Consider the following 24,619-nt stretch of genomic DNA (forward strand, 5'->3'; position numbering starts at 1 on the left):
CATCGATAATTCCGGATCTGATACGTACGGTTCCACACGCCTGGGACTGGGTTATGTTCATCCGACCTCCTGAGCAGACAGCCGTCTCATGAGCAGAGTTGAAATTTGAGGGAAACACCGCCCTAGACATCCCCTAGTCTACTCCTCCCCTTTCCCCTGTGCACCAGATAACACTCGGTCCTCTCCCTCATTTGACTAAACACAAACTCCAGTCTGTCGCAACAATGAAACCCTTGACACTCGTTTTTGCGAACTGATACATTGAAGAAGAGCCATAGTCGCAACCAAATAGAACGTTCTTGCGCTTGCCCAATATAGATTGGACATAATGCCGCGTTGACGTGCCAGTCGGGAACTAGGACATTTCCGATTTGCTAACTGGTTGTATACGGAACCAAAATATCAACGCAACATGCAACAATAAAGATGTTACTGAGTTACAGTTCATAAGGAAAACAGTAAATTGAAACATTTATTAGGCTATAAATAATGGTTTTCACACGACTGGGCAGGGGTGCAGCCATGGGAGGGCCTTGCGGGGCATAGGCCCTGCCAATCAGTGTGATTTTTTTTTCTCCACAAAAGGTCTTTATTACAGACAGAGATACTCCTCAGCACTCTTCCTAACATGGAAGTAAATGCACAACATTTGAGAAATAAGTGGTGTGTATGGAAATGTGATTTTTTAAATTCAGCTCATGAAACCTTTTCCGAGTTTAGTTCCCGACTAGCATGTGAACGCGGCATAATACATCCTATGACCCTCACCAGAATTCCTCTAATTACAACTTTGCAGGAAATGTCAGTGAGGAGCTTACTCGTTTAGGATTGTGGGAAAAGCATTTTCTATATTTTAGTCATACATGACCAGCAAGACACAATGTCAACAATGTTCCAGCGTAAACTAGGTTTGGGATTTCTGAGACTAAGCCAGCTCTCACATACAATCTCACATGCTTAAGAAAATGACATGGAGCATACATTCAAATCATATACAGGGTCAAGGACAGGACATCACTGAGGCACACACAGAAATCAAATAATTGACTGTAGAACTGTCCCATTTATTTTATACAGACAAATACATCCCTTCTCACGCCGGCTAATAGAGTACATGGAATGTTACAGTAAGATTTTTTAAATAAAATCCTGGCTGTTGAAAATGTCACCACCCCCCACCCCCTTTTCTTAAAGATCCATATAGCCCAAGTACTTTGTTTTTTCTTAATTACATCATTAACACTGTCACCACACACTGTACATCGACTCTCCTTTCAGGAAATCCAAATAAAACAAACGAAACACAAAGAAAACATTATTTTTTTTTTTTTACTGTAGCAGTTAATACACAAGTCCAGCCAGTCAGAATAAGAATGGGAGGTGGTATCAACCAAAGTGTTTTAGAAGCATACATTGATGATGTCATGTGTAGCAGGTCAGTCGTCGTCATTGTGGACTGAGCTGTCGCGGGGGGAGCTCAGTTACCACGGGTTACTGTCTGTTAGATGGGCTCACATGGGAGTAAAAGAGCCCGTCCGTCTATCCCTCTGTCCACTTGTATGAAGAAGTGTATGTTTGGGTCTCAGGAGGACACATTCATTAGGAATTCCTTCATTATAAAAAGGGGGTTGGTCTGGTCAGGATTCTCCGTTCTGAACTCTGGAGACAGGGGGCTGCATAAAGTCTTTGAAGGGCCCCAAGGCCTCCTTCAGCGCTGAGCTGACCTCAGAAGAGGAGCAGGTGATGCACTCCACCAGTGTAGGGTACAGGGCAATCACCTGGGCCCATGTAGTCCCATCCACTGTAGGGGGGCACACACCATGGAATGGGGAATATGTGCAATGAATAGGAGATGTGGGGATAGGAGAGGGAGGAGGGCAGCGGAGAGGGGGGAGGACAGATGAGAGGGGGGAGGACAGATGAGAGGGGGGAGGACAGATGAGAGGGGGGAGGACAGATGAGAGGGGGGAGGACAGATGAGAGGGGGGAGGACAGATGAGAGGGAGGAGGACAGATGAGAGGGAGGAGGACAGATGAGAGGGAGGAGGACAGATGAGAGGGAGGAGGACAGATGAGAGGGCAGCGGAGAGGGAGGAGGGCAGCGGAGAGGGAGGAGGGCAGCGGAGAGGGAGGAGGGCAGCGGAGAGGGAGGAGGGCAGCGGAGAGGGAGGAGGGCAGCGGAGAGGGAGGAGGGCAGCGGAGAGGGAGGAGGGCAGCGGAGAGGGAGGAGGGCAGCGGAGAGGGAGGAGGGCAGCGGAGAGGGAGGAGGGCAGCGGAGAGGGGGGAGGGCAGCGGAGAGGGGGGAGGGCAGCGGAGAGGGAGGAGGGCAGCGGAGAGGGAGGAGGGCAGCGGAGAGGGAGGAGGGCAGCGGAGAGGGAGGAGGGCAGCGGAGAGGGGGGAGGGCAGCGGAGAGGGGGGAGGGCAGCGGAGAGGGGGGAGGGCAGCGGAGAGGGGGGAGGGCAGCGTAGAGGGAGGAGGGCAGCGGAGAGGGAGGAGGGCAGCGGAGAGGGAGGAGGGCAGCGGAGAGGGAGGAGGGCAGCGGAGAGGGAGGAGGGCAGCGGAGAGGGAGGAGGGCAGCGGAGAGGGAGGAGGGCAGCGGAGAGGGGAGAAGAGATGAGAGGAAGGCAGAGGAGTGGAGGGCAGATGAGATGAAAGCAGAGAAGAGGCAGAAGAGTGGAAAGGAGAGGAAGAGAGATGTGAAAGAGAAAGCAATTAAATAAATCATAGTTTTCATTAGAAATTAAGAGGTAAATGTTTTTTTCTGTCTGTATAAATTACAATATAAACAACCTCAAGGGCACTTTTGCATGCCTCTAGTAAAATAATTATATATGTGTCTGTTTTCTAAGTTCTTTATTTCTACTCACCATTTTCTGGCTGGGTCTTTTTAAGTGAGTCCATCAAAGTGCTGATAGCTTTTAAGACAAAGATGATTTCGGTCACCTGTTGCCTAGAAATAAAATATAAGGAATGGAATAATTACACTTTAACATATTAATGTTGTGCATTTAAAAATAATAAAATAACTTGCATTCAGAACCAAGCAAGGGGACATACAATGAGCACCCATCAATTAAAACCCTATTTGCAACAGGAGGCCTGAATATATGTAATTTGTTAGTCAGTGTGGCATTTGCTTAAGTAATAGAGAAAGGCCACAGAGAAAAGGGTTAGGGGGCAGTTTGAAAACAGAAATGTCTTTCTGAAGGATGCACATTTGATTACGCTATTAACCTGAGAAGTTGACAATCATGCGTCATCCTCTGTCCACTACGGAAGACTGTTACACTACACTGCAATGGTAAACCAACACAGTACAGTATACATTTTTGGATGACAGTGAATCAACCAAGGAAATGGGCAATTCCACAGTAACAGAGTTTGAGTTTATTTTATTTTTTACAGGGACAGTGCACATTAATCAACGTTTCAGTAAAAGTGCCGATTTTGCCCGCCGGCTAATTTTCGACCGCAGTCCCTGGGCAGGTTATTAAAAACAATTACAATATAGACAATAGCAACATAGGACAAGCAAGACATAGCATACAGACATAGCAACATAGAACAAAAGGCAGCAAGACAAAATTCATAAAATAAACAAAGTGTTTCCACACCTCACAAGCTACAGACAACAGACAACATGGAAAGCGGCAACACACAGCTAGGGACCATGTTCACAAATCTGATTGACCTTTAGCCATGTCTTCAAGCATTTTGTGAAAGTGTGATATGTGGTGCATTTATGTGTGTCTGATGGCAGTGTATGGGAAGCTCTCACAGAGAAAACAGAGAAAACGGATTTACTAAAGGTGCTTTTCCTTAAGGGAACTGTACAGTCACCTCATGGCAGACCTTGTGGATCTGCTGCCATATGTTTGGGTTTTCTGTTTAACAAAAATACTGTGTGGAGGGGGAGCCAGGCCATTAAGGATCTTGAATACAAGACATGTGTCGGTGTATTGCACAAGATTTTCCCAACTCAGGAGCTCATGCTTTCTGAGGATGTAACAGTGATGATGGCTATTGGGCTTCCTATCAAGCACTTTGAGAGCCTGTTTGTAGACAGACTGAATAGGTCTTAATGTTGTACAGCAAGCTTGGGCCCAACTTGTCAAGCAGTATGTTAAGTGGGGGAGTATCATAGATTTGAAGTACAGTTTTGCTACCTCTGTAGTCAAACAATTTTGTATAAATCGGAAATTAGCTAGGTTGAATTTGGTTATTTGAATTACCTTTTTCACATGCTTTTTAAAAGAGAGGTTGGAATCAAGTATGATGCCAAGGTACTTAAAATCAGATACCACCTGGAGCTTCTCCCCTGACACATAGACATCTGGCTCAGTAGCATCTGTTGCTCTCTTTGTGAAGAACATGCAAACAGTTTTTTTCACATTGAGATGCAAACACGAGTCACTGAGCCACTTTGTAACCTGGACCATTACAGTAGTGAGTTCTTGTGCAGCTTGTTTGCTCTTTGCATGCACATATATCACTGTATCATCTGCATACATTTGAACTTCAGACCCAGTACAGACAGAAGGCAGATCATTAACGTACAGGCTGAACAGGAGGGGCCCCAGACCCTTGGGGCACGCCCACATCATAGTTAAGAGTGGGCGACAGCTCATTGCTCACTCTGACACACTGAGTTCTGCCTTCAAGGTATGACTTCATCCATCTCAAGGCATCAGGGGAAAAGTTGAACTTGGACAATTTTGTGATGAGAATCTCATGGGTAACAGTATCAAGAGCCTTCCTTAGGTCCAGTAACACAGCCCCAACAACGCCCCCTTTGTCCATCTTGGACTTCACATTTTCCAGAAGAAAGCAGTTGGCCGTATCTGTAGAGTGTTTCGCTCTGAAGCCAAACTGCATGGAGTGTAATGTGAAGGGGCTGTTGTTGAGGTGGGAAATCAGTTGTTCTGCTACACACTTTTCAACAACCTTTGACACCACAGGTAGTATATTAATGGGCCTGTAGTTACTCACGTCAGCAGGGTCGCCTGATTTAAAGATGGCCGTTATTATGGCCGACTTCCATACCCTTGGAAACACCCCGAGACCAATAGATGTGTTGGTGACCTTAGTAATGGGGCCAATGAGTGACACAGACTAAGATTATTCACTTTAAAAATGTATATCAAACAAAAACAAAGGATTCCAAAGTTGCACAAAGCAACAGTAAAACATGTCGTCCCTCACGAATGATGCAGCCTTTGGGCCAATTGAGATATCACGTGTGACTAACATATTTCCAGTTATTGTGTGTGACCACAGATTATCCGTTATATTGACCAGAAACTCAAGTGGCCGCTCTAATAATAAAAATAAATGTCTCAAAATGGAAGGCAGTTAGCCTGGGTACCAGTCTCTTTAGCTAAGCCACTCCCTGTACTCCATGTCGTGTGCCAAATACCTTTTGGCAATGACAAGAAGTGTCAAGGAGTGGAATGTTAGCTTAAAAGACTGGTACTCAGACTAGAAGGAAGTCAGAAGGAGGCAAGATCAGGTGGGACAATTCTAGCCAATGAGAGAGAGGGCAGATATGGTGAAAACAGCAGTGGTGGAAAAATACTAAATTCTTATACTTTAGTAAAAGTAAAAGTCACTCAGTAAAATACTACTAAGTCTAAAGGTATTTGGTTTTAAATATACTTAAGTATCAAAAGTAAATGTAGTTGCTAAAATATACCTAAGTACAAATAATTTCAAATTGCTTATATTAAGCAAACTAGACAGTACAATTCTGTTGTTTTTTTTATTTATTTACGGATCGTCAGGGTCACACTCCAACATTATTTAAAAACAAAGCATTTGTGTTTAGTGAGTCTGCCAGATCAGAGGCAGTAGGGATTGTAACTGACAGTTAGACTTACAGGTTATGTCGTTGTCTTTTGTTTGAATTGTTTACGTGTCCGCTGTGCGGATATGATAAGACAAGCGGAACTACGTAGCTAATACTGTTGTAATGGGGATCCTTATTTTAGCAACACACTTTTGGAGGGAAGGCAATCCCGCGCTGTGTTAGCTAAGTTTTCATGTCATCGGGTGTAGTTCATAAAGGTTGAAGCGTGTATGTTAGGATGAAGTGTGAATTCATGCCAGGAATAATAAGTGTGAAGTTTGACTTCCTCCCTTCTGTAATAAGCAGCCAATGAGGTATTTTCCCTTTATTCATGTGTTTAATCTGAACCCGTTATAACGCCGGTTAAACTGTTATGTATTTAAGCACTTCAGAGTTATACCAAGCTAATAAGTCACTAGTAAGATAAGGTTGTAAGAGTGTGCTTAACTGTATTTTTCATTTACTTTATAGTTCTCACGGAAGGTGATAATTCTGACTAAAACTACAGAATAAAGCCGCCAGTTAAAATCAAGGAACGGTTGTGCTCGTGGTTACTGGAGGGAGCTACAGGGATGATCATGGATGTTCTCTTGATAAGTGTGCAAACTGGACTATTTCCTGTTCTGCTAAGCATTCAAAATGTAACGAGTAGTTTTGGGTGTCAGGGAAAACTGTATGGAGTAAAAGGTACATTATTTTCTTTAGGAATGTAGTGAAGTAGAAGTAAAAATTGTCAAAAAATATAAATAGTGAAGTACAGATACACAAAAAAAACTACTTAAGAAGTACTTTAAAGTATTTGTACTTGAGACCACTGAACAACAGGCACAACTCCAATATAAAGTTAGTTTTTTTCTCAAAGTTGCCGGGTTGTCACGTGTCCTATTTGTCAGTACACTCGTAACAATCTAAGCACTATGAAACTTCTATTCAATCAAATAAGCCACACGTAGGAAATAAGGCATTTCAATTTTTGTTAACCAAATTCGACACTCTCATTGATCTCCATTCAGAAACTCCTCGCTTAGTGAGCAAAAATCTGTTAAAAAAACACCACCTGCTGGAGAAGACCGCTTTTGTTCCCAGTTACTGTATCCCTCTCGCTTCCTCTCTGGTTTGACGCACAAATTTCAGTTAATACCTATAGTTCCCGCCTTGGGCCAATCAGTGTAATTTTGCAAAGCCGGATCTGTATGGCAAGATGCATCATTCACCCAAGTTTCTTCAGAATTGGGCCAGTGCTGTCTGAGATATCGTGTGAGACTAACGAACGGACGAACGGAGACTACATTGTGGGGGACAACAAACCACACAACTTTATGCATAAGAACTACTTTTAACAATTTCCACAGAAAAATTGTAAAAAAAACACATTTACTTGAACAGTGCATAAGCAAAGTTTGGTAACAGAATGACACCTTGTGCTGTCATTCCGTTACCAAACTTTGCATCTGCCCTTATCTTTAAGGAAATGTGTTTTTGTACAATTTTCAGTGGAAATTGTTAAAAGTAGTCATTGTGCATAGTTTAACTTTGCAATCATTGGTTTTTGTTTGACATACATTTTAAAAGTGACAAATCTGTGTCTCAGAGTCACTGTCACCGTGGAATTGCCTGAATCTAATGAGAGAGAACCCAGAGGAACATGGACGGAGAAACTGCTGCCAGTTCTCAGCTAAACAGCCAGTGTAAACCCTCTCTCTTGTTGAAGTTGAATGCTAGTTCTGTGTAATAGGTGCATAAAACACTTCACAAAATGGGCTGAGTTTTGGTGCGTTTACCCTTTACTACATCCCTGTCCTGGGGGGTCTTGTAGTACCCTCTACTAGATCCCTGTCCTGGGGGGGTCTTGTAGTCCTGGGGTGAAGAGAGGTGATGGCGGTCTTTTAGGGCTATTGCTTTAGTGGTGTTCGTGGACTCACCTGGGCAGCGGGCAGCGTCCACTCAGCCGCTCATCGTCCACGTAGCGCCTCAACACGTCCTGGGACCTCTTGAGGAGCACGGAGAGGGCCATGCGGGAGATGTAGCCCTCCTGGGGCGTGGACACCTTGTTACTGAAGGAGAACTGGAGCAGCGTCTCAAAACACACCTTGGAGAACTCCTCCCGCATCCGCACATCTATCTCTGCCTCTGTGGACGGTAGGAAAGACATGCTGAGAGAACAGATCAGTGCTACACAGTAAAGTTCATCTTCTTATTTTATTTTGGTGATGCTAGATATTTGCTATTGTTACTAATTAAAGACAAATCTGATCCTATTGTTGCTAGCATAATTTATTTTTTCTTTTAATAGGTAATCTTCGGTGGGAAAATCACGAGGTATGGGGAATAAGAGTGGGTGTTTCTGACCCAGTGTTGGTTTCTGACCTGTAAATGAGGAGGACTGTGAGTGAATGGATCCTTTATTGAGCATGGTCATAATCTGACCAACAAAGTCTTTGGGGATGAAGTTGGCAAACGGTAAAATCTCTGTGCTGATCAGCTGCACCACCTACAGAACACACAGAGAGGACACAAACAGACCTGCGTGACGGGCAGGTAATGAAAGGCGGTAATCTAATTCGAAAGGTTGTTTGAAGTGAAGTCAGGTTTCACCTCAACGTCAATGGCTTCATTCTTCTGGAACTCCTGGATGGACACATTGTCTGGAGGTGTGCTGTAAAACAACAGAAACAGAAATGCAGTGAATCAGCTACTGCTTTACTGCTAATCAAGTCCCATTCCTCCATGCATTGTCTATACTGAATCAATGACCGTTTCCCAGACTGAGGAAGACGCAGGTGCATCAAAACGTCTGTCTGTCAGACTTGCTTTAAAAGGCGCAATATGGAGAAATCACTGCCACCATTCCCTGCTTGCTAAAATTATGTAACGTTTGCCTAATTTCAGTTCATGTGACAAAACAAGCAAGTGTAGAGTGTCATTATTCAATCTAAACCTCTGTGAAATATATTTTCAATATTGTATCTTCAGCTGTTTGAAGCTGGTGTACAACACCAATACTAAAAAGACTCAGAAGCGAAAACTTAAGAATGGGAAGCATAGAAATAGCACACATTGAATGCAAGTCTGGTTTGTTCTATGAGAATAACACATCTACAACTTTAATTTATATGTGAATTTGATCAGGTTGCCCAGAAAGCTACATACTGGACCTTAAAAATAAAAATAAACTCTTTGAATAAGAAAATACCAATACACAACAAGCTTTTTAAAAAGGTAAAAGGGAGTGCCTCATATTTTAGATAAACTCCCTGAGAAAAGGGGGTACGCCGACCTTTTGGTGAAGAGGAAATCTTCGAAGGCGTTGGCCAGCTCTGGCCACATGGTTTCAAACATCCCAGAGGAGGCATGCTGGCGGGCCACGGGCAGCCCGATGGACAACACCTTGAGCAGGGATGACACGGCCAGCTTCCACGTGCTCTCTGACGGACACGCATACTTCAGGCCCAGGGGCATCCGCAGGGTCTATGAAGGACGGAGAGAAACGACGGGGTTAGAACACAATGGGAGTCTTCAATGTAGGGACTAGCCTGGTTGCCAGGTCTGTTGGTGCATTAGCCTGGAAATCAAGGCTAGGTGTTGGCTATTTCCTCAGGATCCAAGGAGAGAGCCGGTGGGGGGGGGGGATGAAGATCACTAAGGTTAATATTTAGATGCAGTGTGATTGAATATGCTACACATTATCTCAGAGTCTCTGTGACAAGAGGGGGAGGGGCGGTGGTAACACAATGGGAGCCTCCAACATATGGACATGCCTGGTGCCAGATCTGCTAGTGCAGTTGAACAATTACACTGACAGACTCCGAGGAACACTGAGGGGGGGACTCAGTAATGACAGAGACCTAGAGGTGTAACATCAATCACAGCCGCAACTAAACAACTGGAGCTGTTGAGGCATTGATGTTCTCTTTCTTTTTTTCACATGGAAAAATAAGTAACGGAAGAGAAACAGACCGTCTTTGTGACAAACGGCTCCCTTTTCCCATACGCACGGGGCTTCCCCAAGGTTTTATGGCTGTGGCCTTTCTCAGGAGAGAGTGAGAGCGAGGAGGATGGGGGTTGGTTTGAACATATCCATAGGGAAACTCTTAATGAGTTCTTGGCAGAGTACTCTTCTAGTTTTGGGAAATGCTTTAATAAGAAGATACTGGAAGAGAGTGGTCAGATGGGCCTCAATGAGAAAGAACTTGGTATGCCATTGACCCACAGGAAACAGAGGAACACCTGAGAGCTTTGTGAAGGGATGTTGTTTCCCCACGACAAAGAGCAGCTCGTTTATGACTGAAACACTAGTGACTGGAGTATGATGATGAACTCCAATAGGAGATATAGAATATATTCAGAATGGTGTAGACATTTTACACTAGGGAGTAGCTCCACAACCACAACTAAAAAAAGTTCCAGTTTCCGAGCTACTCCTTTTACATGAACACTTATAAACAAAGCAATATGTCTTGATGGTAATGTCGGGGACAGTACCTTGATGATGTTCTGAAGGACTTTCTCGTTGATGACAGCTTTGTGACAGGCTGTTTTCTGGTACTGGTCCACCACCACCTCCAAGGACCTTTCGGCAAAGGGCACGTAGTTTAAGGCAACCCATTCCGCCTGTAGAGAAAGACCGAGAAGGAACGAGAGCGAGCGAGAAGGAGAGAGTGGGATTAACTCAATCTGAAAACACCCCTCTGCGTAAATACTAAGAGGACCAAAGCACCATAAAACTTGCAATAGAAAAACATCAACAGAAATGGACGACACCCAAACACAGTAAGATAAGTGGTATAAGGATGAGATCGACAGGTCGGTAGTAGGGACAGATCGAGGCATAACCACTTGTTAGTGGCAGACAGAACAATGGAGGGGTAGGTAACATGGAGTGTGTGATGTAGATGAGGCTTTTCACCCGCTGCATGGTAAGACCTCATCTACTGTAGTAGCGATGGGACCATTGAGCAGTAGAACACAGCTGAATACAGGTGAGTAAGAGGACTAAAGGGGGCTGAAGGAGGGAGGTGGTAACTCACCGGTGTAAACAGTTGGATCTAAAAGGTTGATCCAGATGGATAGTACGACACAAAAACACAACAACGAGAAGATGACAATTAACTTGTTTGCAGGTGCCTGGCGTTCTTATACCAACTAGTCGCCACTGACCGTGGCAATCATGTTTGTTAATGGTTTGATTGAACAACAGACTGACTAAGTGACAGTATAAATGACTGACAGGTCAACTGACAAGATGGACTCGGAGCTTTCACTTCCGAGTGAGTGCGTAGTGTAGCGTTAATTAGCATAGCTGATTCAGCCACCACCATGAAAACAAAACAACTCATCAATATAGAAAAAGGAACTGGTACACCAGTTGACAGTATTTCTTGGTAAGTGTGAGTTAGAAAAACACTGATTAAGAGCCTAGCTTTTTATTAAAGCATAGGTCAGCAACAGGCGGCCTGCGAGTATATATTTTTGTCCCCCCAAAGTTTTTAGGAAAAAAAAATCTATAATAATAAATATATATACACACAGTGCCTTAAAAGTATTTGCCCCCTTTCTAAGCGAATGTTATCAGATCTTCAACCAAAACCTAATATTAGATAAAGGACAAATAACACAACAATTACATACTTTATTTCATAAACAAAGTTATGCAAACCCAATGTCCCTGTGTGGAAAAAGTAATTGCCCCCTTACATGCAATAGCTGGTTCCTCCACCTTTAAATGCAAAGACTCCAACCAAACACTTCCTATAATACGTTGCTGTGGAGGAATTTTGTCCCACTCTTCCATGCTCAGCGACATCTTTGGGTTTTCAAGCATGAAGTGCTCGTTTCAAGTCCTACCACAACACCTCAATTGAGATTAGGTTTGGACTTTAACTAGGCCATTCCAAAATGTAAAATGTGTTGCTTTTTAGCCATTTTCATGTAGACTTGATTGTGTGTTTTGGATCATCGTCTTGCCGAATGACACAGCTACGCTTCAGCTCAGAGGTTTGGCCTGACATTCTCCTGTAGAATTCATGGTTCCTTCTATTAAGGCAATTTGTCTAGGTCCAGAGGCAGCAAAGCTCTCCCAAAACATCACACTACCACCACCACCATGCTTGACAGTTGGTATGAGGTTGTTAATGTGGAATGCAGTGTTTGGGTTTTGCCAGGCATAAATCGGACCCATGTCGTCCAAAAAGCTATACTTTTGAATGTCCATAGAACATTATTCCAAGAGTCTTGATGATTATCTAGGCAACCTTGAGTATAACCTTTTGGACGAAAATGCCTGGCAAAAACCAAACACTGCATTCCACAGTAAGAACCTCATGCCAATGTTCAAGCATGGTGGTGGTAATGTGATGGTTTGGGGATCCTTTGCTGCCTCAGGACCTGGACAACTTGCCTTAATAGAAGGAACCATGAAATCTGCTCTGCACCAGGGAATTTCTACAGGAGAATGTCAGGCCATTTTTTGCTATTTGTAAAGTAAGGTTCCCTTAATCGAAGTTTTGGTTGAAGATCTGATAGTGAATTATCAAAAATATCCCCCCCAAAAATTGGGAATATCAGAAACGGGACAAATACATTTTCCTTGCACTGTGTATTCAGGATTTTAGTTCTTGGTCAAAACAAAAGACTAAAATCAACATGAATTCGGCTTAAAATGTGTTAATCAAAAACAGGAAAATCTGTTCCAAATTATGAATTTAGTTTCCTAACCCTGTTTTAAAGATTCCCTTCTGTTTTGAACATAGTATGAACAAAGAAGGCATCATCAACTAGCCTACAAAAAACAGGGGTTGTACGAGATAAGTGAATCAATAAAACGTAGACTTCATGGGGTCTCATTTGTCCTTCATTTTGAGAAAAGGGAAGAATTATGAACTTGGTCTGTGACCTGCCAAAAACAGGAAAAAAGTAACCTAGCGGCTAGCGTGCTGCCGGCCCGAGGGGCTAGCGCGCCGTGTTGCCGGCCCGAAGGGCTAGCGTGCTGCCGGCCCGAAGGGCTAGCGCGCCGTGCTGCCGGCCCGAAGGGCTAGCGCGCCGTGCTGCCGGCCCGAAGGGCTAGCGCGCCGTGCTGCCGGCCCGAAGGGCTAGCGCGCCGTCCTGCCGGCCCGAAGGGCTAGCGCGCCGTGCTGCCGGCCCGAAGGGCTAGCGCGCCGTGCTGCCGGACCGAAGGGCTAGCGTGTTGCCGGCCCGAAGGGCTAGCGTGAATGAGAGAGAAAGAAGAGGGATGGTTTAAGGCTGCAGATACAGTTTGAAAGACCCAGCTATGTGTCATGTGATTAGGACAATAGGGCAGGGCACATGAGGACCAGACAAAAAGCAACGGGAGGAGCTTCATGAACATCAGAGAGGGGGAATGACCATGCTCAGAAAATCTGGAGAGAAACAGATGACTGGCATCGAAAAAAAATTCAACAACATTCCATTAAATGAAAATATCCGAGATATCTAGACGACGAGAGAGAAAGAGAGAACGCCTGAAAGAGAGCGGAAGACAAATTTTCACACAAAGCGATAGAGAAAGACAACGGTAGAGAGAGAGAGAGATTGTGATTTGTTACCTGGTTGTATTTAGCGTTGGCCACATGTTTGGTTTCCAGCTTGCCATACTGGGGGGGTTTGCAGGAGAACTCGACGAAGAGGAGCAGCTGTTCGAATATGGCCGGGTACATGACTTGCAGGCTCTCTGGGCCCACACAGATGGCCTGCAGAGGGAGAGACGGGAACCTTACTCACTACTGACCGCACTAGAACCAGGGCACCTCAGTCACTACTGACTCCCATCAGGGGATCATGTTAAACATATCTATCGGATATCAGCCTCAATAGCACATATTAAGTGTAGAAGAAAAATAAAAATGTACAAAAATTGCCATGCTAGTTTCTATAACAGAGGACAAAGAAGAAACATCTACTCAAAAGGGTGCCTTTGAGCTTTGAACAGTATGTGGCTCAAACTACTAGCTAAATCAGCACCTGGAAAATGCCTTTGGCTGTATTTGTATTTACAATGACGGCCTACCGGGGAACAGTGGGTTAACTGCTTTGTTCAACAACAGATTTTTACCTTGTCAGCTCGGGGATTCGATCCAACAACCTTTCAGTTACTGGCCCAACACTAACCACTAGGCTACCTGCCGCCCATATAACAACCCTTTATAAAAATGTTAAAAGTTATAACGTATCTGGTGTGGTAGCCCACCCACCTTCTGCAGCACGTCGAGTGCTGTGAGTACGGCCTCCTGCAGGCTGGTGAGGACAGCCTCGGTGTAGGAGGGCAGGATGAAGGGCGAGGCATCACTGCTGATGGGTATGGACACGGCCCCGTGGAGGATCACCCCCAGCTTCCTCAGGTCCTCCATGCTGAAGCCAGTCTCGATGTGCTGGTAGAGGGCAGGGACGATCTGGACTAACGCTGTCAGGAAGGGCTGGCTGGGGACGAAGGAGGGTCTGTCTGTCCCCGTCCCGCCACTAGGGGGCCTCGTGCTGTCCGTGCCCGTCCGGTACCAGGTGTTCCACGCCGACCACCACAGAGCTGCGTCCTCCAGCGCAGACTCCTCCCCCTGGGGAGGGGCCTGGAGTTCGGCTCCATTGTAGCGCGTCAGCCTCTCGAGCATCGAGTCGGAGCGCAGCAGGTGTCTGCCGGGTCCCGAGGCGCTGAGGGGGTCGATGAGGACAGGGGGGACGCCCATCACGGCCAGGGCGAGGGCCTCGGTGGGCATGGCGGAGTCCTTGACGGGCGTGCCGATCTGGAGGATCTCTTGGAAGGACTTGAGTGCGGCCAGGGAGACCTCGTTGTTCTTACTGAGGGCAGCAGACTGGATGTGGTCCAGCAGCACCTCCCACGCCTTGAAGAAGTCACCTGTGGAGTGGACACACGATCAGATAAGAAGAGGTCATTGTTGGGCTCAATTGATTAAAAAGGTACCGTATTGACTGAAGGTATTAAAGGTATTGTATTGAAGATGTGTGGAGACAGGATAAATGTATTGACAGGAGTAGGAGTACCGTCCGTAGAGCACAAGATCTTTACTATTTACCTTAGTCAACTGACTAGACTGACTGATGGCTTTATGAGATCATATCTATCTACAGTAGCAGGCAACTGATGCAGGCACACACACAGTCTCGTACAGCTAACCTTGTGGGGACACAAAACTCAGCCCCATTCAAAATCCTATTTTCCCTAACCCCTAATCCTAAACCTAGCACCTAACCCTAAAACTAACCCTATCGCCTAACCGTTATTCTAACCCTAACACTAATTCTAACCTTAAACCTAAACCCCCCCTAGAAATATCATTTGACCTTGTGGGGACTAAACAAAATGTCCCCACAAGAACAGTTAAAAGGGTCCACACCTAGCTGCTGCAGCAGGTATCTCCTGGTGTTGAAGATACGAGCCACCCCTGCCAGCGTCAGCACCCAGGTCTCCGCCCACTGTTTCTCAGCCGTGTCCCGTGAGTGGTGGATGAGGATATTCCCGCCCCCCGACTCAATCTTCTCCTTGTCGGCCGTGGTGGAAGACTTCCTCACACAGTCCAGCAGGTGGAACAGCACCTGGTTTTACACAGACATAAAAAAAATGGAGTTGATGTGGACCGCCAGAGGGCAGATGGCCATTAAGGCGGGTATAAAGTACTAGCTGCAGCACGTACGATCGCTAAACTGATAGGTCCCAAAAGTACAACTCCAGGACAGACGAGGGCCCGTGGCTGAACACTTGACTACCTTTCAGTACGCCACAGGATTCTACAGCTATGCACCATTCAAGACTGACTTAGTCTACGATCATTGTGACTGGCTGAACCGAGTACCTTCCAGACCACGATGTGCCAGGTGGACTGCTGCAGCAGGGTGCCGTGGGCAGCGATGGTGGAGAACATGGTCTGACCGGCGCTCTTCCTGACGGCGGGCCGGGGGTCCACACACAGCTGGCCCAGCTTGGCGTACAGACACAGCCACAGGCAGTCGAAGGGAGGGGCCGGGTGGAAGGGCCTGTTCAGGGGCTCGCCCTTCTCCCGAGCCTGCTTCTGCAGCGCGGCCTCCTCCCTCTCCAGATCCTGGGTGATGGCCTCACCCCTCTGGAAGAAGTAGTCGGAGATGTTCCACTGTTGGGGAAAACAGGGAGAGGGGTAACGATTTGAGGGGACGCAGCAGCAACTATAAGCTTTGTATAACCGCAGCAGTAATATGACCTAGAATGAATTAAAAATCCCAATACAATAGAGAATATAAAACAATATATGCAATATGCTGCGGTTGTACCAGGAGTCCTATGGAGGTGAGGCTGATGTTGAGTTCCTGGTTCTGGAGACCGAAGCTGCCGGCGACATCCACTACGATCTGGAGGCACATGCAAGGCATGGTGGGGAGGAAGTCAGTCACCACCAACTGCAGGCACTGGAAGGCTGTTCGGATCAACGACTCTCTAGGCGACAGGGGACAGACAGACACTTGTCAGACTCAGACATAAAACAGAGTGAACAGCCAACTGCTGGACAAGAGAGAAAATACAGCATGTTAAGATTAAATAGGTGTTAAGAAGGGTTACAATCTCAGCTTTTAAATATGGATCACAGAGCTTTTCCCTCTGCATCACCCATCCCAGTCTCCCCCCTCTCCCTTTTCAATGCTGCTACCCCTCCCCTCCCCCACCCTTCTCCTCCTCCCTCTCACCCCTGGTCGTTGCGGATGGCCCCTATGACCCCCAGCACTAAGGGCCAGCCAGGACCCAGACTGTCTCCCTGGCTCTGGAGGATCTGCAGCACGCTCTCCAGCTGCTTCTGACGGATGTCTGCATGGAGCACGTTGGACAGCTCCTTCAGAGGGTTCAACAGCAGGAGCTGCAGCCTCTGACAGAGACACAGTGAGAGAGACATAGTGAGAGAGACACAGTGAGTGAGACACAGTGAGTGAGACACAGTGAGTGAGACACAGTGAGTGAGACACAGTGAGTGAGACACAGTGAGTGAGACACAGTGAGTGAGACACAGTGAGTGAGACACAGTGAGTGAGACACAGTGAGTGAGACACAGTGAGTGAGACACAGTGAGTGAGACACAGTGAGAGAGACAGTGAGAGAGACAGTGAGAGAGAGAGACAGAAAGAAAGAAAAGGGACAGAGGAGGAGAGTAGGGAGTGGTTATATTACATAAACAAGGACAAGCATACAAACCACTGCCTTAAGATGTACAAGGTCAACTATGTGTGGGTGGGCTGGTATGGTGAAGCCGACTAATAGCAAGTCATCTTATCACCTTCCATTGTAACAGCCACCCGACTTCTAGATAGAATAGTGTACAGTAGTTCCTGTATTTGGGTTCTACTGTATATGACTGGGTGAAGATAAGAGAGATGGGGTAGTAGCGGTACCTGGTTCTGTGCTAGAGGGGGGTTGTGCTTGTAGGCCAAGCCAGCTTTGATGAGGGCGGTAACAGCCTCAGCCCCCCACTCTCTCATCCTGGCGTTGGGGTGCTGGCAGACCTGCAGCAGGTAACATCATTGGGTAGGGCACACACACACACACAAACGGGACGAGGAGAGAGAGAGAGAGATCAGACACATCACACAGTACACACACAAGCATTGCAGAAGGAGGGGGAAAGAGTGGGGCGGGGGGAAGAGAGAGAGAGAGAAAGAAAGCGATATTGATAGAGAGAAAGGGATGTGAGTCAGGGGCAGTTCAAACAGTATGGCCACCGTTTCTCACAGCAGGTGGTTAAGACAGACTGTATGCCTGGGATTTTCTACTCGCACAACAGTAAAATCAGGTCATTCCATTTGACAGACACATAATCATGAAAGCTCTGGCGAAAATCAGCCCGCTTTCGTTGCTTTGCTGCTCATCTCACTATTCCCCTGGGCTGTTAGATACAGTGAATGAGATGCCACATCAGCGCCCCCCTTCACAGCTTACAAGTGTCTGTGCTGTCTACTTGTTGGCCAACGTCAAACAAGTGTGTGACTGGCCCGAGAAAGGCTGGCATATCATTAGCGATGATACAGTAAGATGCATTAAAATGTGCAGGTATCTGCATAGTATGCATACAAACAAAAACAGAGTTCCAGAAATGTAACTCATGTGTGCGAGGCAATTTTGATCAAACAGCAACAGCGAAGCAAACAGAAAACCTGTCGCAAGCTGCACATCGCAAACGCTCAGCTCCAACACCTTGATGCCAGGCGAAGAGACAGACGGAATGAAAGAGAGAAAGAGAGAGAAAGCAAATGATTGGGAGGAGAAGTTTCCGAGCTTACCTTCTGCAAAAACAGACATGGGTTGCAAAAGAGAGGGAGAAAAGACAACTTAAGGAGGAACCGTTTGTTTCAGACAAACACACAGAACTGCCACAGATACAGATGCAGCCAAATATATTGGCACCCTTGCACTCCACAACGGAGTGCAATGAAGCAGAATGTCCCGTTTTCTCTTTTCAAAACTGGTTGAATGGCTATTTTCACCCTGCAATTACACACAAACAAGAATCACTAATCTCCAACCAAATTAATTCAAATTTTGAATAATTTAGTCCAGGCCTTTAAACATTGAAAAATCACAATTGCAGTTTATATAGATTGTTCTTGTTCTTCTTGGTCTTGTGAGGTTGTAAATCAAACAAATACACAATTTTAACTTATTATAGAAGAAACAGTGAATGGTGTAAGGGTGGCAATATATGGGACCGCATCTTTAAAGCTATAACACTATCACTAAATAAGGGACAGATGCCACTCACAGCATTAGAAATGGAAGGGCCCTACCATCATACGAGAGGGCTTGAAAAGTACATACCGAAGGACATACAGCTACAGGCTACAGCATAGCCCCCCCCCCCCCCCCAAAAAAAAACACTTCACTAACCTGGCCCTAGATCAGTTTGTGCTCTTTGTCAAGGCGTGACAATTGCAGAAGGAGTTGGCAAGAGAACAGACACAGACTTGCACACAGTCTACCACTTTAAATGGTTACTGTAAGACGTACCTCCAGCAGATGTCCAGCGAGGGGCCTCCACAGGATCTCTATACGATCCATGTTGACCAGGCCGGTCTCCAGCAGCTTGGCTACCGCAAATAGAGACGGCTCCTTGACACGGGACGACAACAGAACACAGGGGTGATCGGTTTGGTGGATATAGGTATTAAAACAATAAGGCCCAAGGAGGTATGGTATATGGCCAATATACCACCCGCCTGGATACATTTGGCATTTTAAGATGGCTAGGTGGGACAACCGCATATCACAGGCATAGTAACTGAAATCCTCAGTAAAGTAGCTAATCAGCAGAGTCAGTTCACAGCAGTAATCAGCAGTGTGAGTTCACAAAAGGCCTTTTTGAAAAGGGGAGGAAGGTCTTTGATCTTTAACCCTACTCTTTGAAGAGGTAGGGTTAAAGATGTTGCAGGGGTTTGCAGGCACAAGCAGGGAGTCCAGCCAACAGCGAGTTGCAGTAGTCCAGACGGGAAGGGCCAAGTGCCTGGATTAGGACCTGCGCCGCTTCCTGTGTGAGGTAGGGTCATACTCTACGGATGTTGTAGAGGATGGATACAGCATGGAGCATGGATACAGCCCTTAGCCGTGGTATATTGGCAATATACCACAAATCCCTGCCTTATTGCTATTATATACTGGTTACCAAAGTAATTCGAGCAGTAAAAATAAATGTTTAGTCATACCCGTGGTATACGGTCTGTTATACCACGGCTGTCAGCCAATCAGCACTCAGGGTTCGAACCACCCAGTTTAGACGTAGTATATTGGCCGTATACCACACCCCCTCGGGCCTTGTTGCTTAAATATACCACAGCTTCCAGCCAATCAAAATCCAGGAACCAAACTACCCGGTTTCTAATAGACATTAAGTAACACAAGGCTCATGCAGAAGACAGAGAGGTCATACGTTGTTGCTCTGGCTACATCTACAATAATGAAGTACCTGTGAAGTAATTACCTTGTTAGTCCCATAGGCCATCTCCATAGCCTCCAGAGAGAGGGAGCACAGTGCGTTGATCAGGTGGTGCAGTGACACGTCATCTAGGTACTGGGAGCTCTCAAAGAGTCTCGACAGGATGTTGGAGATGAAAGGCAGATCTGTCATCACAGCCGTGGTCAGCACCTGTAATACACAGACAACACGGGGGAGTCAGAGATCTGAACGGTGAAGCTGGTGGGCTGAAGAGCTGTAGCGAACAGCCAATGACACCCTATGGGAGTTGTTGCTAATTGATGCAGAGAATTTGACTCGTTACAGCGCGACTGCGTAAGGCAGGGAAATAGAGTCTTACCGTGCTGGGCCCTTCTACTGCACGACCAGGCTTCAGAGCACCTCCAACCCCAGGCTTCAGGCCTAGGATCCACACCAGGTGCTGGGAGAGGAGAGGAAAGGGGGAGATAGATAGAACAGGAAGGGCATAAAAGGTGGTGAGAAAAGTCAAAGAGAGAGTGATTCCCTCAGACCACTTCTGCCTTACCATTAAAAAATAAATTGAAATATTTAGGCTCGTCAATAGCCGAAAAATCCAGGAAATCCAGGCATGGCTATAATACACTGTAGAGCTGTGCCAGTGTGTTTGTGTGGTGGGTACAGTATGGTGGTAGTGTACCTGCAGCGTGGCCAGCACCAGCTGCCAGGAGGTACCCAGCACTGCCCCGTGGCAGTGGGCCAGGTTCAACAGGGTCCGCATACACTGGATATTCTTAGCCGTCAGCTGAGTGAGAAAGCGAGAGACAGACAGTTATATCACACTACTGTCTGTACTGTCTTATGTGAACGTCTAACATGTGCCCTCTAGTTGTGTTGTTGTAGTAATGTTGTGTAAACGTCCCTTACCACCACAGTGCCTTGGGGCTGTACAGTGAGAGGCTGTCCCACAGCCACCACCTGCTGATGAGACTCACTGGAGGGACTGATGATCTGCACAGTCTGGCCCTGAATAGAGTAGGCTGAGGAGCACACACAGACACACACACACTTATTTAGAGTCTTCAATGAAAGTAATGATCACAAGGACTAAATTGTCTGGAGGTCAATCAATATATTCACTCCTTAGTTGAAATGAGTCCTGTTTTTTTTTCTCCTCACAATGTAGCGCAGACAGACACCCTGATGATAATAACACGAGTCAATTCCATTCATATAGTAGACTGAGTGACTGAGACAAGCCAGCTACATGCTAGACTTGATTAATTAACTCGTAAGGCAAACACCCATCATGCTGAAGCCAATTTGCGAGTTCTCTCTCACAGCAAATATGCAAAGTGTGTGTGTGTGTGTGTGTGTGTGTGTGAGAGAGTGTTTGTAACTGTTTGTGTACCCCCCCAACACATTCATCTTGGTGCTACTACACAGATGGAACAGGGAACAGTTGAGGCACAGCCAGAATTTCATGATATACAGTGCCTTCGCGAAAGTATTCAGACCCATCGACTTTTCCCACATTTTGTTACATTGCAGCCCTATTCTCAAATTGATTCAATTGTTTTTCCCCCCTCATTAATACCCCATCATGACAAAGCACAAACAGGTTTAGGCATTTTTGCAAATGTAGTAAAACTGAAATAACAATAACAAAAGTATTCAGCCCCTTAACTCAGTACTTTGTTGAAGCACCTTTGGCAGTGATTACAGCCTCGAGTCTTCTTGGGTATGACGCTACAAGCTTGGCACACCTGTACTTGGGGAGTTTCTCCCATTATTCTCTGTAAGGTTGGATGGGAAGCGTGCTGCACAGCTATTTTCAGGCCTCTGCAGAGATGTTCGAATGGGTTCATGTCCGGGCTCTGGCTGAGATATTCAGAGACTTGTTCTGAAGCCACTCCTGCGCTGTCTTGGTTGTGTGCTTAGGGTCGTTGTCCTGTTGGAAGGTGAACCTTCACCCCAGTCTGAGGACCCAAGCACTCGAGCAGGATCACTCTGTACTTTGCTCCTTTCATCTTTGCCTCGATCCTGACTAGTCTTCCAGTGCCTTCCGCTGAAAAACATCCTCACAGCATGAGGCTGCCACACCACCATGCTCCACCATAGGGATGGTGCCAGGTTTCCCCCAGACGTGACGCTTGGCATTCAGGCCAAAGGAGTTCAATCTTGGTTTCATCAGACCAGAGAATCTTGTTGCCTTTTGACAAACCCCAAGCGGGCTGTCATGTGCCTTTTAATAAGGAGTGGCTTCCGACTGGTTACTTTAGCATAAAGGCCTGATTGCTGGAGTGCTGCAGAGATGGTTGTCCTGGGAGGTTCTCCCATCTCCACAGAGGAACTCTGGAGGCTTGTCAGAGTGACCATCGGGTTCTTGGTCACCTCCCTGTCCAAGGCCCTTCTCCCCCAATTGCAGTTTGGCCAGGCGGTCACCTCTAGGAAAAGTCTTGGTGGTTCCAAACTTCTTCCATTTAAGAATGGTGGAGGCCACTGTGTTCTTGGGGACCTTCAATGCTGCAGAAATGTTTTGATACCCTTCCCCAGATCTATGCCTCGACACAATCCTGTCTCGGAGCTCTACAGACCATTCCATCAACCTCATGGGTTGGTTTTGCTCTGACATGCACTGTCAACCATGGGACCTTAAATAGACAGGTATGTGCCTTTCCAAATCATGTCCAATCAATGGATTTTACCACAGATGGACTCCAAGTTGTAGAAACATCTCAAGGATGATCAATGGAAACAAGATGCACCGGAGCCACCATTCGAAACTCATAGCAAAGGGTCTGAATACTTACGTAAATAAAGTGTGTTTTAAAAAAAAAAATTGTAATACATTTGCAAACATTTCTAAAAACCTGTTTTCACTTTGTCATTATGGGTATTGTGTGTGGATTGCTGAAGATTTGTTTTAATTTAATCAATTTTAGAATAAGGCCGTAACGTAACAAAATGTGGAAATAGTCAAGGGGTCTGAATAGTTTCCGTATGCGCTGTATGTGGTGGTTAGTATGGAGATCACACACAGTTTTAGAGCTGTATACACAGAGAGACTTGCTCATTAAGTGTACACAAACAACTACCTACTGTTTTATCGAGTTCCTCAGAGGCCCATATGTTTCATTATCACAGAGCTGATACCCTACTATATGTAGCAAAGCCACGAGAGAAGACCGCTATGAACGCACACAAAACACCCTCGGGGTACTGACCCTTGTTGTTGAGGTTGGTTGCGTTACTGCTAAGGACAGTCAGGGCATAGTGTGGGGGCAATGAGGCCTTGCAGATGGCTGTGATGAAGGCGTCGCGGGGCGTGACCAGGCCCAGACGACCACACAGAGACGCCATGGTCAGCTCCGCCTTCAGGATGCTCTCTGTCGCCGTCTCATCAGTACTGGAGGGGGACGAGACACACAGAGGGTTATGGGTTTGGAACAAACACGGAGGAATGCTTAACTGCCGCAATGTTTGGACTTATTGCCTTGTGGGAAAAAAACAAGTCTCAGAATAATGTTTCATCAACGGACACATTTCACAACAACACATGGTCTTGTAGCTTCAAGAAAAACATTGGTTGCTCCTGATCTTAACACTGACCTTCAGTTTCACCTGTCACACCTTCAAGTTACTTTGAGGGGAAACTATGCTGAACAATAATATAAAATGCAACATGTAAAGTGTTGGTCCCATGTTTCATGAGCTGCAATAAAATATCCCAGAATTGTTCCAAAGGTATTTCTCTAAAATGTTGTGCACAAATTTGCTTACATCCCTGTTGGTGTGTATTTGTCTTTTCCCAAGATAATCCATCCACCTGACAGGTGTGGCATATCAAGAAGCTGATTAAACAGCATGACCATTACACAGGTGCACTTTGTGCTGGGGTCAATAAAAGGCCACTCTAAAATGTGCAGTTTTGTCACACAAGACAATGCCACAGATGTCTGTGGGAGCGTGCAATTGGCATGCTGACTGCAGGAATGTCCACCAAAGCTGTTGCAAGAGAATGTAATGTTAATTTCTCTACCATAAGCTGCCTCAAATGTCGTTTTAGAGAATTTGGCAGTATGGTCAACCGGTCTCACAACTGCAGACCACGTGCAACCACGGCAGCCCAGGACCTCCACATCTGGCTTCTTCACCTGCAGGATCGTCACACCAGTCACGCGGACAGCTGTTGAAACGGTGGATTTGCAAAACCGAAGAATGTCTGCACAAACTGTCAAAAAATGCGTCAGGGAAGCTCATCTGCGTGCTTGTCGTACTCTTTAGGGTATTGAACTGACTGCAGTTCGGCATCTTAACCAACTTCAGTGGGCAAATGCTCACTTTCGATGGCCAATGACACGCTGGAGAAGTGTGCTCTTCATGGATGTTCTGTGGGCGTGTGGTTTGCTGATGTCAACGTTGTGAACACAGTGCCCTATGGTGGCGATGGGGTTATGGTATGGGCAGGCGTAAGCTACGGACACTGAACACAATTGCATTTTATTGATGGCAATTTGAAGGCAAAGACATACCGTGACGAGATCCTGAGGCCCATTGTCGTGCCATTCATCCTCCGCCATCACCTCATGTTTCAGCATGATAATGCACGACGCCATGTCACAAGGACCTGTACACAATTCTGGGAAGCTAAAAATGTCCCAGTTTTTCCCCGTCCCGCATACTCAGACATGTCAACCATTGAGCATGTTTGGAATGCTCTGGATCGATGTTTGGGATGCTCTGGATCGACGTGTACGACAGCGTGTTCCAGTTCCCGCCAAAATCCAGCAACTTAGCACAGACATTGAAGAGGAGTGGAACAACATTCCACAGGCCACAATCAACAGCCTGATCAACTCTATGCAAA

General features: G+C 46.2%; 1 protein-coding gene across 7 annotated transcripts in view; it reads right to left on the reverse strand.

Moving 5' to 3' along the window:
* Positions 1–1,035: 1,035 nt before the first annotated feature.
* Positions 1,036–24,619, reverse strand: part of mon2 (MON2 homolog, regulator of endosome-to-Golgi trafficking) — a 50,215-nt gene continuing 26,631 nt past the window's right edge. For 3 of the 7 annotated variants that reach the window (XM_036952533.1, XM_036952536.1, XM_036952527.1), the window contains exons 14-35: positions 22,977–23,158; positions 20,677–20,789; positions 20,450–20,554; positions 20,132–20,212; positions 19,798–19,962; positions 18,831–18,932; positions 18,107–18,109; positions 17,222–17,332; positions 16,526–16,701; positions 16,115–16,277; positions 15,664–15,957; positions 15,208–15,406; positions 14,053–14,708; positions 13,408–13,551; positions 10,873–10,890; positions 10,328–10,456; positions 9,123–9,313; positions 8,441–8,501; positions 8,213–8,336; positions 7,768–7,975; positions 2,868–2,950; positions 1,036–1,801 (exon numbers count right to left, since the gene is read on the reverse strand). In XM_036952533.1, coding sequence (XP_036808428.1) covers positions 1,638–1,801; positions 2,868–2,950; positions 7,768–7,975; positions 8,213–8,336; positions 8,441–8,501; positions 9,123–9,313; positions 10,328–10,456; positions 10,873–10,890; positions 13,408–13,551; positions 14,053–14,708; positions 15,208–15,406; positions 15,664–15,957; positions 16,115–16,277; positions 16,526–16,701; positions 17,222–17,332; positions 18,107–18,109; positions 18,831–18,932; positions 19,798–19,962; positions 20,132–20,212; positions 20,450–20,554; positions 20,677–20,789; positions 22,977–23,158 — 3,472 coding nt within the window. In that variant the 3' untranslated portion in view covers positions 1,036–1,637. The remainder of the gene's footprint in view (positions 1,802–2,867; positions 2,951–7,767; positions 7,976–8,212; positions 8,337–8,440; positions 8,502–9,122; positions 9,314–10,327; positions 10,457–10,872; positions 10,891–13,407; positions 13,552–14,052; positions 14,709–15,207; positions 15,407–15,663; positions 15,958–16,114; positions 16,278–16,525; positions 16,702–17,221; positions 17,333–18,106; positions 18,110–18,830; positions 18,933–19,797; positions 19,963–20,131; positions 20,213–20,449; positions 20,555–20,676; positions 20,790–22,976; positions 23,159–24,619) is intronic. The other 4 variants (XM_036952531.1, XM_036952538.1, XM_036952541.1 and 1 more) reach the window with 4 other exon arrangements.

This window comes from Oncorhynchus mykiss, chromosome 2 (genome assembly GCF_013265735.2).
Source record: "Oncorhynchus mykiss isolate Arlee chromosome 2, USDA_OmykA_1.1, whole genome shotgun sequence".
NCBI lineage: Eukaryota > Metazoa > Chordata > Actinopteri > Salmoniformes > Salmonidae > Oncorhynchus > Oncorhynchus mykiss.